The sequence below is a fragment of the Uranotaenia lowii genome, chromosome 2 (assembly GCF_029784155.1).
Source record: "Uranotaenia lowii strain MFRU-FL chromosome 2, ASM2978415v1, whole genome shotgun sequence".
Lineage (NCBI taxonomy): Eukaryota > Metazoa > Arthropoda > Insecta > Diptera > Culicidae > Uranotaenia > Uranotaenia lowii.
In genome coordinates, this window is record NC_073692.1 from 374,756,286 (window position 1) to 374,769,855 (window position 13,570).

The window sequence follows — 13,570 nt, forward strand, 5'->3', positions numbered from 1 at the left end:
TTGATCGCAATTTCAAGCCAGTTGAGAGGACAGCTTGAAATTGAAAGGCGTGTTGAGAGGACAGCCTGAACATGTAAACGCGAATTTCATGCGAGTTGAGAGGACAGCTTGAAATTGATAGGCGAGTTAAGAGGACAGCCTAAACGTTTTGATTACAGTTTCAAGTGAGTTGAGAGGACAGCTTGAAATTGAAAAGGCGAGTTGAGAGGACAGCCTAAGCGTTTTGATCACAATTTCAAGCGAGTTGAGAGGACAGCTTTAAATTGGATGGCGAGTTGAGAGGACTGCCAGTGCATATTGACGCTAAAAACAAGCGAGTTGAGAGGACAGCTTGAAATTCCATGCCGAATTGAGAGGACCGCCAGTTCATATTGACGCGACAAACAAGCGAGTTGAGAGGACAGCTTGAAATTGGAAAGGCGAGTTGAGAGGACAACCTGAGTGTTTTGAATACAATTTAGAGGACAGATTGTAATTGGATGGTGAATTGGGAGGACCGCCAGTGCATATTGACGCGACTTTCAAACGAGTTGAGATGACAGTCTGCGCACTATTGTGAATCCAAGCGAGAAAAGAGGACCATGCGAATTTCAAGCAAATTGAAGAAATTATCTGAATTATAGATTAACAACCTTAGCGAGTTAAGAGAACGGCTTGGAATTGCGAGACGAGTACAGCCTTAATCCTTATCAAATTGTAAACCAAATAGGTTGGAAGAACAGTTTGTGATGAGAACGAACTACGATGTTCGAGGGAACAAGCTGGATAAAATTGTTAAATATAGAAGTTGAGATGACAAGATGAAATTAGAAAGCAAGTCGAGAAGACAGCTTTGGTATTTTAAACAATTAATGATCAAGTAGAATTTGGGGACAGCTTGAGATACGAGGGAATAATGAAGCGAGTCAAGAGGTCAGCTAGAGTAAATTGTTTTAAACTCCAAGTGCGTTGGGAGGACAGCTTGAAAAAACATATGGTGCGGAAAGTTTTATGATAGAAAAGTGTTAAAAGAATACCTGGACAGGATGTTGAGAGAACACGATTTGTTTATAAGGGAAATTTATGATCCTCCGGATTGTGAGGACAGCTTAAGATGAGAGGGAACTGTGAACGTTTCGAAAGACAGCTTGGATTTATTATATTCAACTCCGGATGGAGAGTGCAGCTTCAAAATGAAAAAGTGTTTCGATAGCATAGCCATAGAATAAGGATCTCACTGAATTTAAACAAGCGTTTTATTAGAACAGATTAAGATAAGAATAGATTCCAAGCTAAAGTCAACTAGCAATTATACAGCAAGTAAGATGAACACTGAACTGGAATAAACTAGAAAGAAAATCCAAACAGATGATTTTCTGGGCCAAATAATTCATGTATGACAGTAAGAAACAATCCTCTATGCGAACGCGCTTGACTTATTTGAGAGGTAAGTAAAATTGATCCCAATAAGTTTTGATTAAATGATTAGTTAAAATTAGTTTAGTTAGTTAAAATTAAAATGGGTGTTGTTAGCAGCGAAAACCCTGAACTGTGAGATGATAATATTTTGTTTCTTTCGCAGAGATTATTGAACGCGAATTTTTCAAATATTTGTAAAGTCCCTCTAATGCATTTGCGAGAGTTTTGCGATTTAGTTAAAGCAATACCTCGCTTTTAAATTAAGTTCAACATTCTTCATTTTGAAATTCGGACAAAAAGCAGTGAAAAATATGAGATATTGATTTACTCAATTGAACTTTGAGCTGTGTAAGCGTTGGATTAAAATATCGATCAATAGATTATGTTAACCGTGTATCGTCAACAAAAACATTTAGGCAAAACAAAAACAAACGCTAGATGACTAGGCTTAAAACCATTACGATCCAACTTGCCTGTATAGTGTGACTTTTTTTTACCTCGTTCAGAACATGGTAATTTTTCTTGTGCTTGGAAATACTTTTTTCTGATCGTGTAATATTATGGATGACGTTCAGATTATACTGTGGATTTACACAGTTTTATGCAACGTGGTTTTACACTATTTTATGGAGAGGTTATTCAAGAAGGTTAATAGATGAATTAATGGGCAGTTTTATTAAATTTTCTCTCTGTCTCCGATTTCCCTAAACTACTGCACAGTTCACGAAATAATTGTCGCTAAAATTCCGAATATTCTCATCGCTAACTAGTCGGTGATTAACAGGGGAAAGTTTTTAAAATCATTTCGTTCTACAAAGGTCGGGGAAAGGTGTAATTGAAATATGAAAGCATCGGCCGCGCATGTATCCAGTTCTGTTTAGATGTTTAGTTTACATCAGCTCATTGGTAAGTTTCATGGTTCAGCCAAGTAAACGTTTTCTAAATAAAAGCGAGCTTGTTTGAAGTAGTGAACTCACATCGTGCGTGAAAATCATTGTTTCTTTTATGGGAAACGCACACTTTATATGCAATAGCGTTTTTCTGCGTTCAAAAACTTTGTTTTTGAAAATTAACTTAAAAGAAACGAACTTGAAATATTTTTCATGTATTTTATTTGGAATAGGAGGGGGATGAGTGGATGGATTAAACCGCCCCTTGATAGTTCATCACGAGCGTGCACGTCGGCCAGTCAGCCAGTCAGCGAGTACGACCCGAGCGAGCAAGTCGAGTGAAACAGCGCGTAGTTCCCCCGGTTAGGTTGGTCTTGTGCCCGCCGCGCCGGTACTGTTACCGATTGCCGGACCGGTCTGCACACTGTTTTTCGAACCTTTTGTCAATTTGCAATTTCTCAGATTTTCGAAGACTTAAATTCATCATTGCACTAGATTTTAACGCAAGATTTCCGTAACAAACTTGTATTCACTAGAATGGCAATTTCATACCGACTCTAGTGGTATATTTACATTGGCGCTGCAATACTCTACAACAATATGATAAATATAATACTAAAAGTAAATCCAGAAAATTTAGGTTTCCGAAACTATAAATTTTGCAAAATTGGTTGAGAAACAAGAGAGGTATAGCGATTTCAAGCGAGGAGCATCAAATCGACACTTAAGTTCTGATTAGGGAGTTTTTTCCTGAGATTTCAGGGTGCGTCCTGAAATTGGGGTCCCCAAAGATTTTTTTTATTTGGATGCATCCGAATAATATTACAAGCTGTCAAACTTCCAATAGTGTCAAATGGACACTCAAGAGCGGATTAGGGTTGGATAACAACAAACTCACTTGACTTTAAAAAGGCTCAAGATATGATTGGCAAATAATTAGTGTTTTGCCTGCCTGAAATTCTAATAATTGTTCATGTTCCTCCAGGTCATGAGTGTTCTGCGAGTCCTATGTGACTAATAACTTGTTGACCAACTTTGCATTTGCTTGGATCAATACTTCAGGAAAACAATTGAAAGTAGTTTTCAAAATACGAAAATTTTTATTTTCTATGTATCAATTCCATTTTAACCCCGAGCGAACGGACTGGCGGCGTTGGTCTGCAGGAAGTAAACTCCGCTGGCGGTGCCAATGTTGGCCGGTTCTCCTCCCATGTTCCGGTTCGGTCCACTCGAGACGCAGTTCTGGTTCACAATCTGGCCGTAGTTGGCACACTGGACCGAGACGAAACGGCTTGGGGCGGTACGAACGGATTCGGCAAAGAATTCCCAGGCACGTCCATGAGCGCAAGCACCGGACAGATCAACACCGCAACCCGGCTGTGAACGACCCCAGTTGGGATAGAACGAGGCCTGTCCGATGGGCTGATCGAAACCGAGAAGTCCGGCATTGGTGTGGATGATTTCAACGTAACGGGCATCTCCGGGAGCAACGCGCTCCGCCGGGCGATCCATCGAGAACAGAGGCAGAGCAGGGTCCAGAGCAATGACAGCTTGGATAAGACCACGGGTAACACGCTTTCCAGCAATTCCAGCGGTGTGACCACCAAGACTGTGTCCAACGACGTAAACGTTGGTGAAGGCCAGTCCTTGAACGTTCAAGAAGTCAATGAATCGAGCAACGGTCAGACCAACAGCGTCGATGTGGTTCCGAGACGTGACGTAGTTGGGGTTCTGAGCACCAACTCCCCAATCGACGGTGATAACGTTGATATCGGCACGATCCAGATAGGCATTACGAATCACGACATTGACATCGGAGTTTCCGTTGTTGTTCCAGCCGTGGATGATGAAACGGGTCTGACGAGCAGGACTCCAGAACTGGCCCAGGGAAGCTGCATTACCCAGCTGGATGACGTGGCCGGTAGCGCGGTTCTGACGGGTGAACAGACGGAAGATGGTCTGAGTAGCGGCATCGAACATCGGAGCCGGCTCGTCTTGTCCATTCAAACCATAGGGATCGGTATTGACCAAGTGCAGATGTCCATTGCTGTCCGGAACCAGAGACCATTGCTCCGATGCTTCACGGGGCATGTGCTCCTCACCAAGCTCTTCATCAACTGGGATGTGCTCCAAACCTTCCTCCTCATTAGGAATGTGTTCCGAACCAATTTCCTCATTTGGCATGTGCTCCATGCCAACTTCCTCAACCGGAAGGGCAGCCGCTAGAACAAATAACACATGTCGTTAGAACATCCCCCTAAACTTCAGCCGGAAGAGATCTACTTACCCAAAGCGACTGCCAGCAGAGTTACCAAAAGCACCTTCATTTTCAGCACCTTACAACTGAATCAGCCGTTTTCAGACCCGAATCCATTAAATAGATTCACGGGGGGCTATCGATAATCTAACAATAATCTTATCGATTGATGGTTCATAAATAACATAACCCAATCATGACCTCGTCTCGTGAATGTGATGTTTTTAAAATGCACGTGTGATATCATCCTTTTGGGTTGCAAATCAAATTTTAAATCTCTCCAACCCTTTATAGCTAAAATGCAATGAGCAATCCTCCCAATACGGGGTAGATAAACCCTGAAAAAGAAACAAACCAAATGGACTCTCTGGGTTATCCCAAGCAGTTTCAGAACTTTGCTACCTAATTGATAAGCAAGTCGGATCGAACGATTGTGAGTACATTATTTTGATTATTTGCGTGACGTTATTTTGCCATTTGCAAGCGACCGAAATTTAATCTGGGATTGAACTTTTGATTTCGTTACAAGTTCTGATACCTGAATGACCAATTCATGGACAACTGATCTTATATTGAGCTTAACTTCTTTGAATTTGTCAATTTCTGGAATAAAAATAATATTTATAAAGACTTTTTAACCTTTGGAGGTATTTATTCCGAATATTGGCACTAAAAATAAGCTACTATTGCTTTCGGAAGAAGTTTGCCTCCAGTCTCCAATTTCTAAGAGTTAAAAAGAATTTTACCAACAGCTTATTCAAAATGAATGTGGAATTATATCTAAGGCCGAAAGTTATCTCAAACAATGCTTCTTGCTGCGCTCATGAAGGTAGGGATTCTGAGCTTAATTTGGGATCACAACTTTAAAATGCGATTTCTGGCCTTTAGAAGCACTTTTTGGGGGTTCTGAGCTTAATTTGGGATCACAACTTTAAAATGCGTTTTCTGGCCTTCAGAAGCACTTTTTGGGGATTCTGAGCTTAATTTGGGATCACAACTTTAAAATGCGATTTCTGGCCTTTAGAAGCACTTTTTGGCGATTCTGAGCTTAATTTGGGATCACAACTTTAAAATGCGTTTTCTGGCCTCTAGAAGCACTTTTTGGGGATTCTGAGCTTAATTTGGGATCACAACTTTAAAATGCGTTTTCTGGCCTTTAGAAGCGTCTTTTAGGGATGCTGAGCTTAATTTGGGATCACAACTTTAAAATGCGATTTCTGGCCTTTAGAAGCACTTTTTGGGGATTCTGAGCTTAATTTGGGATCACAACTTTAAAATGTGTTTTCTGGCCTTTAGAAGCGTATTTCCGGGATTCTGAGCTTAATTTGGGATCAAAACTTTAAAATGCGTTTTCTGACCTTTAGAAGCACTTTTTGGGGATTCTGAGCTTAATTTGGGATCCAACTTTAAAATGCGTTTTCTGGCCTCTAGAAGCACTTTTTGAGGATTCGGAGCTTAATTTGGGATCACAACTTTAAAATGCGTTTTCTGGCCTTTAGAAGCCGTTTTTCGGGATTCTGAGCTTAATTTGGGATCAAAACTTTAAAATGCGTTTTCTGGCCTTTAGAAGCACTTTTTGGGGATTCTGAGTTTAATTTGGGATCACAACTTTAAAATGCGTTTTCTGGCCTTTAGAAGCCGTTTTTCGGGATTCTGAGCTTAATTTGGGATCACAACTTTAAAATGCGTTTTCTGGCCTTTAGAAGCCGTTTTTCGGGATTCTGAGCTTAATTTGGGATCACAACTTTAAAATGCGTTTTCTGGCCTTTAGAAGCACTTTTTGGGGATTCTGAGTTTAATTTGGGATCACAACTTTAAAATGCGTTTTCTGGCCTTTAGAAGCCGTTTTTCGGGATTCTGAGCTTAATTTGGGATCACAACTTTAAAATGCGTTTTCTGGCCTTTAGAAGCCGTTTTTCGGGATTCTGAGCTTAATTTGGGATCACAACTTTAAAATGCGTTTTCTGGCCTTTAGAAGCACTTTTTGGGGATTCTGAGCTTAATTTGGGATCAAAACTTTAAAATGCGTTTTCTGGCCTTTAGAAGCGTATTTTGGGGATTCTGAGCTTAATTTGGGATCACAACTTTAAAATGCGTTTTCTGGCCTTTAGAAGCACTTTTCCGGGATTCTGAGCTTAATTTGGGATCAAAACTTTAAAATGCGTTTTCTTGCCTTTAGAAGCACTTTTTGGGAATTCTGAGCTTAATTTGGGATCACAACTTTAAAATGCGTTTTCTGGCCTTTAGAAGCACTTTTTGGGGATTCTGAGCTAAATCTGGGATCACAACTTTAAAATGCGATTTCTGGCCTTTAGAAGCACTTTTTGGGGATTCTGAGCTTAATTTGGGATCACAACTTTAAAATGCGTTTTCTGGCCTTTAGAAGCCGTTTTTCGGGATTCTGAGCTTAATTTGGGATCACAACTTTAAAATGCGTTTTCTGGCCTTTAGAAGCCGTTTTTCGGGATTCTGAGCTTAATTTGGGATCACAACTTTAAAATGCGTTTTCTGGCCTTTAGAAGCCGTTTTTCGGGATTCTGAGCTTAATTTGGGATCACAACTTTAAAATGCGTTTTCTGGCCTTTAGAAGCCGTTTTTCGGGATTCTGAGCTTAATTTGGGATCACAACTTTAAAATGCGTTTTCTGGCCTTTAGAAGCGTATTTTGGGGATTCTGAGCTTAGTTTGGGATCACAACTTTAAAATGCGTTTTCTGGCCTTTAGAAGCACTTTTCCGGGATTCTGAGCTTAATTTGGGATCAAAACTTTAAAATGCGTTTTCTTGCCTTTAGAAGCACTTTTTGGGAATTCTGAGCTTAATTTGGGATCACAACTTTAAAATGCGTTTTCTGGCCTTTAGAAGCACTTTTTGGGGATTCTGAGCTAAATCTGGGATCACAACTTTAAAATGCGTTTTCTGGCCTTTAGAAGCCGTTTTTCGGGATTCTGAGCTTAATTTGGGATCACAACTTTAAAATGCGTTTTCTGGCCTTTAGAAGCCGTTTTTCGGGATTCTGAGCTTAATTTGGGATCACAACTTTAAAATGCGTTTTCTGGCCTTTAGAAGCCGTTTTTCGGGATTCTGAGCTTAATTTGGGATCACAACTTTAAAATGCGTTTTCTGGCCTTTAGAAGCCGTTTTTCGGGATTCTGAGCTTAATTTGGGATCACAACTTTAAAATGCGTTTTCTGGCCTTTAGAAGCGTATTTTGGGGATTCTGAGCTTAATTTGGGATCACAACTTTAAAATGCGTTTTCTGGCCTTTAGAAGCACTTTTCCGGGATTCTGAGCTTAATTTGGGATCAAAACTTTAAAATGCGTTTTCTTGCCTTTAGAAGCACTTTTTGGGAATTCTGAGCTTAATTTGGGATCACAACTTTAAAATGCGTTTTCTGGCCTTTAGAAGCACTTTTTGGGGATTCTGAGCTAAATCTGGGATCACAACTTTAAAATGCGATTTCTGGCCTTTAGAAGCACTTTTTGGGGATTCTGAGCTTAATTTGGGATCACAACTTTAAAATGCGTTTTCTGGCCTTTAGAAGCCGTTTTTCGGGATTCTGAGCTTAATTTGGGATCACAACTTTAAAATGCGTTTTCTGGCCTTTAGAAGCCGTTTTTCGGGATTCTGAGCTTAATTTGGGATCACAACTTTAAAATGCGTTTTCTGGCCTTTAGAAGCCGTTTTTCGGGATTCTGAGCTTAATTTGGGATCACAACTTTAAAATGCGTTTTCTGGCCTTTAGAAGCGTATTTTGGGGATTCTGAGCTTAGTTTGGGATCACAACTTTAAAATGCGTTTTCTGGCCTTTCGAAGCACTTTTTCGGGATTCTGAGCTAAATTTGGGATCAAAACTTTAAAATGCGTTTTCTGGCCTTTAGAAGCCGTTTTCGGGATTCTGAGCTTAATTTGGGATCACAACTTTAAAATGCGTTTTCTGGTCTTTAGAAGCGTATTTTGGGGATTCTGAGCTTAATTTGGGATCCAACTTTAAAATGCGTTTTCTGGCCTCTAGAAGCACTTTTTGAGGATTCTGAGCTTAATTTGGGATCACAACTTTAAAATGCGTTTTCTGGCCTTTAGAAGCCGTTTTTCGGGATTCTGAGCTTAATTTGGGATCACAACTTTAAAATGCGTTTTCTGGCCTTTAGAAGCACTTTTTGGGGATTCTGAGCTTAATTTGGGATCACAACTTTAAAATGCGTTTTCTGGCCTTTAGAAGCGTATTTTGGGGATTCTGAGCTTAGTTTGGGATCACAACTTTAAAATGCGTTTTCTGGCCTTTCGAAGCACTTTTTTGGGATTCTGAGCTAAATTTGGGATCAAAACTTTAAAATGCGTTTTCTGGCCTTTAGAAGCCGTTTTCGGGATTCTGAGCTTAATTTGGGATCACAACTTTAAAATGCGTTTTCTGGCCTTTAGAAGCCGTTTTTCGGGATTCTGAGCTTAATTTGAGATCACAACTTTAAAATGCGTTTTCTGGCCTTTAGAAGCACTTTTTGGGGATTCTGAGTTTAATTTGGGATCACAACTTTAAAATGCGTTTTCTGGCCTTTAGAAGCCGTTTTTCGGGATTCTGAGCTTAATTTGGGATCACAACTTTAAAATGCGTTTTCTGGCCTTTAGAAGCCGTTTTTCGGGATTCTGAGCTTAATTTGGGATCACAACTTTAAAATGCGTTTTCTGGCCTTTAGAAGCACTTTTTGGGGATTCTGAGTTTAATTTGGGATCACAACTTTAAAATGCGTTTTCTGGCCTTTAGAAGCCGTTTTTCGGGATTCTGAGCTTAATTTGGGATCACAACTTTAAAATGCGTTTTCTGGCCTTTAGAAGCCGTTTTTCGGGATTCTGAGCTTAATTTGGGATCACAACTTTAAAATGCGTTTTCTGGCCTCTAGAAGCACTTTTTGGGGATTCTGAGTTTAATTTGGGATCACAACTTTAAAATGCGTTTTCTGGCCTTTAGAAGCGTATTTTGGGGATTCTGAGCTTAATTTGGGATCACAACTTTAAAATGCGTTTTCTGGCCTTTAGAAGCACTTTTTGGGGATTCTGAGTTTAATTTGGGATCACAACTTTAAAATGCGTTTTCTGGCCTTTAGAAGCCGTTTTTCGGGATTCTGAGCTTAATTTGGGATCACAACTTTAAAATGCGTTTTCTGGCCTTTAGAAGCCGTTTTTCGGGATTCTGAGCTTAATTTGGGATCACAACTTTAAAATGCGTTTTCTGGCCTTTAGAAGCACTTTTTGGGGATTCTGAGTTTAATTTGGGATCACAACTTTAAAATGCGTTTTCTGGCCTTTAGAAGCCGTTTTTCGGGATTCTGAGCTTAATTTGGGATCACAACTTTAAAATGCGTTTTCTGGCCTCTAGAAGCACTTTTTGGGGATTCTGAGTTTAATTTGGAATCACAACTTTAAAATGCGTTTTCTGGCCTTTAGAAGCCGTTTTTCGGGATTCTGAGCTTAATTTGGGATCACAACTTTAAAATGCGTTTTCTGGCCTTTAGAAGCACTTTTTGGGGATTCTGAGTTTAATTTGGGATCACAACTTTAAAATGCGTTTTCTGGCCTTTAGAAGCCGTTTTTCGGGATTCTGAGCTTAATTTGGGATCACAACTTTAAAATGCGTTTTCTGGCCTTTAGAAGCCGTTTTTCGGGATTCTGAGCTTAATTTGGGATCACAACTTTAAAATGCGTTTTCTGGCCTTTAGAAGCACTTTTTGGGGATTCTGAGCTTAATTTGGGATCAAAACTTTAAAATGCGTTTTCTGGCCTTTAGAAGCGTATTTTGGGGATTCTGAGCTTAATTTGGGATCACAACTTTAGAATGCGTTTTCTGGCCTTTAGAAGCACTTTTCCGGGATTCTGAGCTTAATTTGGGATCAAAACTTTAAAATGCGTTTTCTTGCCTTTAGAAGCACTTTTTGGGAATTCTGAGCTTAATTTGGGATCACAACTTTAAAATGCGTTTTCTGGCCTTTAGAAGCACTTTTTGGGGATTCTGAGCTAAATCTGAGATCACAACTTTAAAATGCGATTTCTGGCCTTTAGAAGCACTTTTTGGGGATTCTGAGCTTAATTTGGGATCACAACTTTAAAATGCGTTTTCTGGCCTTTAGAAGCCGTTTTTCGGGATTCTGAGCTTAATTTGGGATCACAACTTTTAAATGCGTTTTCTGGCCTTTAGAAGCCGTTTTTCGGGATTCTGAGCTTAATTTGGGATCACAACTTTAAAATGCGTTTTCTGGCCTTTAGAAGCGTATTTTGGGGATTCTGAGCTTAGTTTGGGATCACAACTTTAAAATGCGTTTTCTGGCCTTTCGAAGCACTTTTTCGGGATTCTGAGCTTAATTTGGGATCAAAACTTTAAAATGCGTTTTCTGGCCTTTAGAAGCGTATTTTGGGGATTCTGAGCTTAATTTGGGATCCAACTTTAAAATGCGTTTTCTGGCCTCTAGAAGCACTTTTTGAGGATTCTGAGCTTAGTTTGGGATCACAACTTTAAAATGCGTTTTCTGGCCTTTAGAAGCCGTTTTTCGGGATTCTGAGCTTAATTTGGGATCACAACTTTAAAATGCGTTTTCTGGCCTTTAGAAGCGTATTTTGGGGATTCTGAGCTTAGTTTGGGATCACAACTTTAAAATGCGTTTTCTGGCCTTTCGAAGCACTTTTTCGGGATTCTGAGCTTAATTTGGGATCACAACTTTAAAATGCGTTTTCTGGTCTTTAGAAGCGTATTTTGGGGATTCTGAGCTTAATTTGGGATCCAACTTTAAAATGCGTTTTCTGGCCTCTAGAAGCACTTTTTGAGGATTCTGAGCTTAATTTGGGATCACAACTTTAAAATGCGTTTTCTGGCCTTTAGAAGCCGTTTTTCGGGATTCTGAGCTTAATTTGGGATCACAACTTTAAAATGCGTTTTCTGGCCTTTAGAAGCACTTTTTGGGGATTCTGAGCTTAATTTGGGATCACAACTTTAAAATGCGTTTTCTGGCCTTTAGAAGCGTATTTTGGGGATTCTGAGCTTAGTTTGGGATCACAACTTTAAAATGCGTTTTCTGGCCTTTCGAAGCACTTTTTCGGGATTCTGAGCTAAATTTGGGATCAAAACTTTAAAATGCGTTTTCTGGCCTTTAGAAGCCGTTTTCGGGATTCTGAGCTTAATTTGGGATCACAACTTTAAAATGCGTTTTCTGGCCTTTAGAAGCCGTTTTTCGGGATTCTGAGCTTAATTTGAGATCACAACTTTAAAATGCGTTTTCTGGCCTTTAGAAGCACTTTTTGGGGATTCTGAGTTTAATTTGGGATCACAACTTTAAAATGCGTTTTCTGGCCTTTAGAAGCCGTTTTTCGGGATTCTGAGCTTAATTTGGGATCACAACTTTAAAATGCGTTTTCTGGCCTTTAGAAGCCGTTTTTCGGGATTCTGAGCTTAATTTGGGATCACAACTTTAAAATGCGTTTTCTGGCCTTTAGAAGCACTTTTTGGGGATTCTGAGTTTAATTTGGGATCACAACTTTAAAATGCGTTTTCTGGCCTTTAGAAGCCGTTTTTCGGGATTCTGAGCTTAATTTGGGATCACAACTTTAAAATGCGTTTTCTGGCCTTTAGAAGCCGTTTTTCGGGATTCTGAGCTTAATTTGGGATCACAACTTTAAAATGCGTTTTCTGGCCTCTAGAAGCACTTTTTGGGGATTCTGAGTTTAATTTGGGATCACAACTTTAAAATGCGTTTTCTGGCCTTTAGAAGCGTATTTTGGGGATTCTGAGCTTAATTTGGGATCACAACTTTAAAATGCGTTTTCTGGCCTTTAGAAGCACTTTTTGGGGATTCTGAGTTTAATTTGGGATCACAACTTTAAAATGCGTTTTCTGGCCTTTAGAAGCCGTTTTTCGGGATTCTGAGCTTAATTTGGGATCACAACTTTAAAATGCGTTTTCTGGCCTTTAGAAGCCGTTTTTCGGGATTCTGAGCTTAATTTGGGATCACAACTTTAAAATGCGTTTTCTGGCCTCTAGAAGCACTTTTTGGGGATTCTGAGTTTAATTTGGGATCACAACTTTAAAATGCGTTTTCTGGCCTTTAGAAGCCGTTTTTCGGGATTCTGAGCTTAATTTGGGATCACAACTTTAAAATGCGTTTTCTGGCCTTTAGAAGCACTTTTTGGGGATTCTGAGTTTAATTTGGGATCACAACTTTAAAATGCGTTTTCTGGCCTTTAGAAGCCGTTTTTCGGGATTCTGAGCTTAATTTGGGATCACAACTTTAAAATGCGTTTTCTGGCCTTTAGAAGCCGTTTTTCGGGATTCTGAGCTTAATTTGGGATCACAACTTTAAAATGCGTTTTCTGGCCTTTAGAAGCACTTTTTGGGGATTCTGAGCTTAATTTGGGATCAAAACTTTAAAATGCGTTTTCTGGCCTTTAGAAGCGTATTTTGGGGATTCTGAGCTTAATTTGGGATCACAACTTTAGAATGCGTTTTCTGGCCTTTAGAAGCACTTTTCCGGGATTCTGAGCTTAATTTGGGATCAAAACTTTAAAATGCGTTTTCTTGCCTTTAGAAGCACTTTTTGGGAATTCTGAGCTTAATTTGGGATCACAACTTTAAAATGCGTTTTCTGGCCTTTAGAAGCACTTTTTGGGGATTCTGAGCTAAATCTGGGATCACAACTTTAAAATGCGATTTCTGGCCTTTAGAAGCACTTTTTGGGGATTCTGAGCTTAATTTGGGATCACAACTTTAAAATGCGTTTTCTGGCCTTTAGAAGCCGTTTTTCGGGATTCTGAGCTTAATTTGGGATCACAACTTTAAAATGCGTTTTCTGGCCTTTAGAAGCCGTTTTTCGGGATTCTGAGCTTAATTTGGGATCACAACTTTAAAATGCGTTTTCTGGCCTTTAGAAGCCGTTTTTCGGGATTAATTTGGGATCACAACTTTAAAATGCGTTTTCTGGCCTTTAGAAGCCGTTTTTCGGGATTCTGAGCTTAATTTGGGATCACAACTTTAAAATGCGTTTTCTG

At 39.6% G+C, this 13,570-nt stretch overlaps 1 protein-coding gene across 1 annotated transcript; it reads right to left on the reverse strand.

Moving 5' to 3' along the window:
* Nucleotides 1-3,365: 3,365 nt before the first annotated feature.
* Nucleotides 3,366-4,657, reverse strand: LOC129747179 (pancreatic triacylglycerol lipase-like). The gene is made up of 2 exons (XM_055741227.1): nt 4,576-4,657; nt 3,366-4,510 (listed from the first exon to the last, which is right to left on the reverse strand). The coding sequence occupies exons 1-2, from the start codon at nt 4,613-4,615 to the stop codon at nt 3,414-3,416; spliced, it is 1,137 nt and encodes a 378-aa protein (XP_055597202.1). The 5' UTR covers nt 4,616-4,657; the 3' UTR covers nt 3,366-3,413.
* Nucleotides 4,658-13,570: the final 8,913 nt, after the last annotated feature.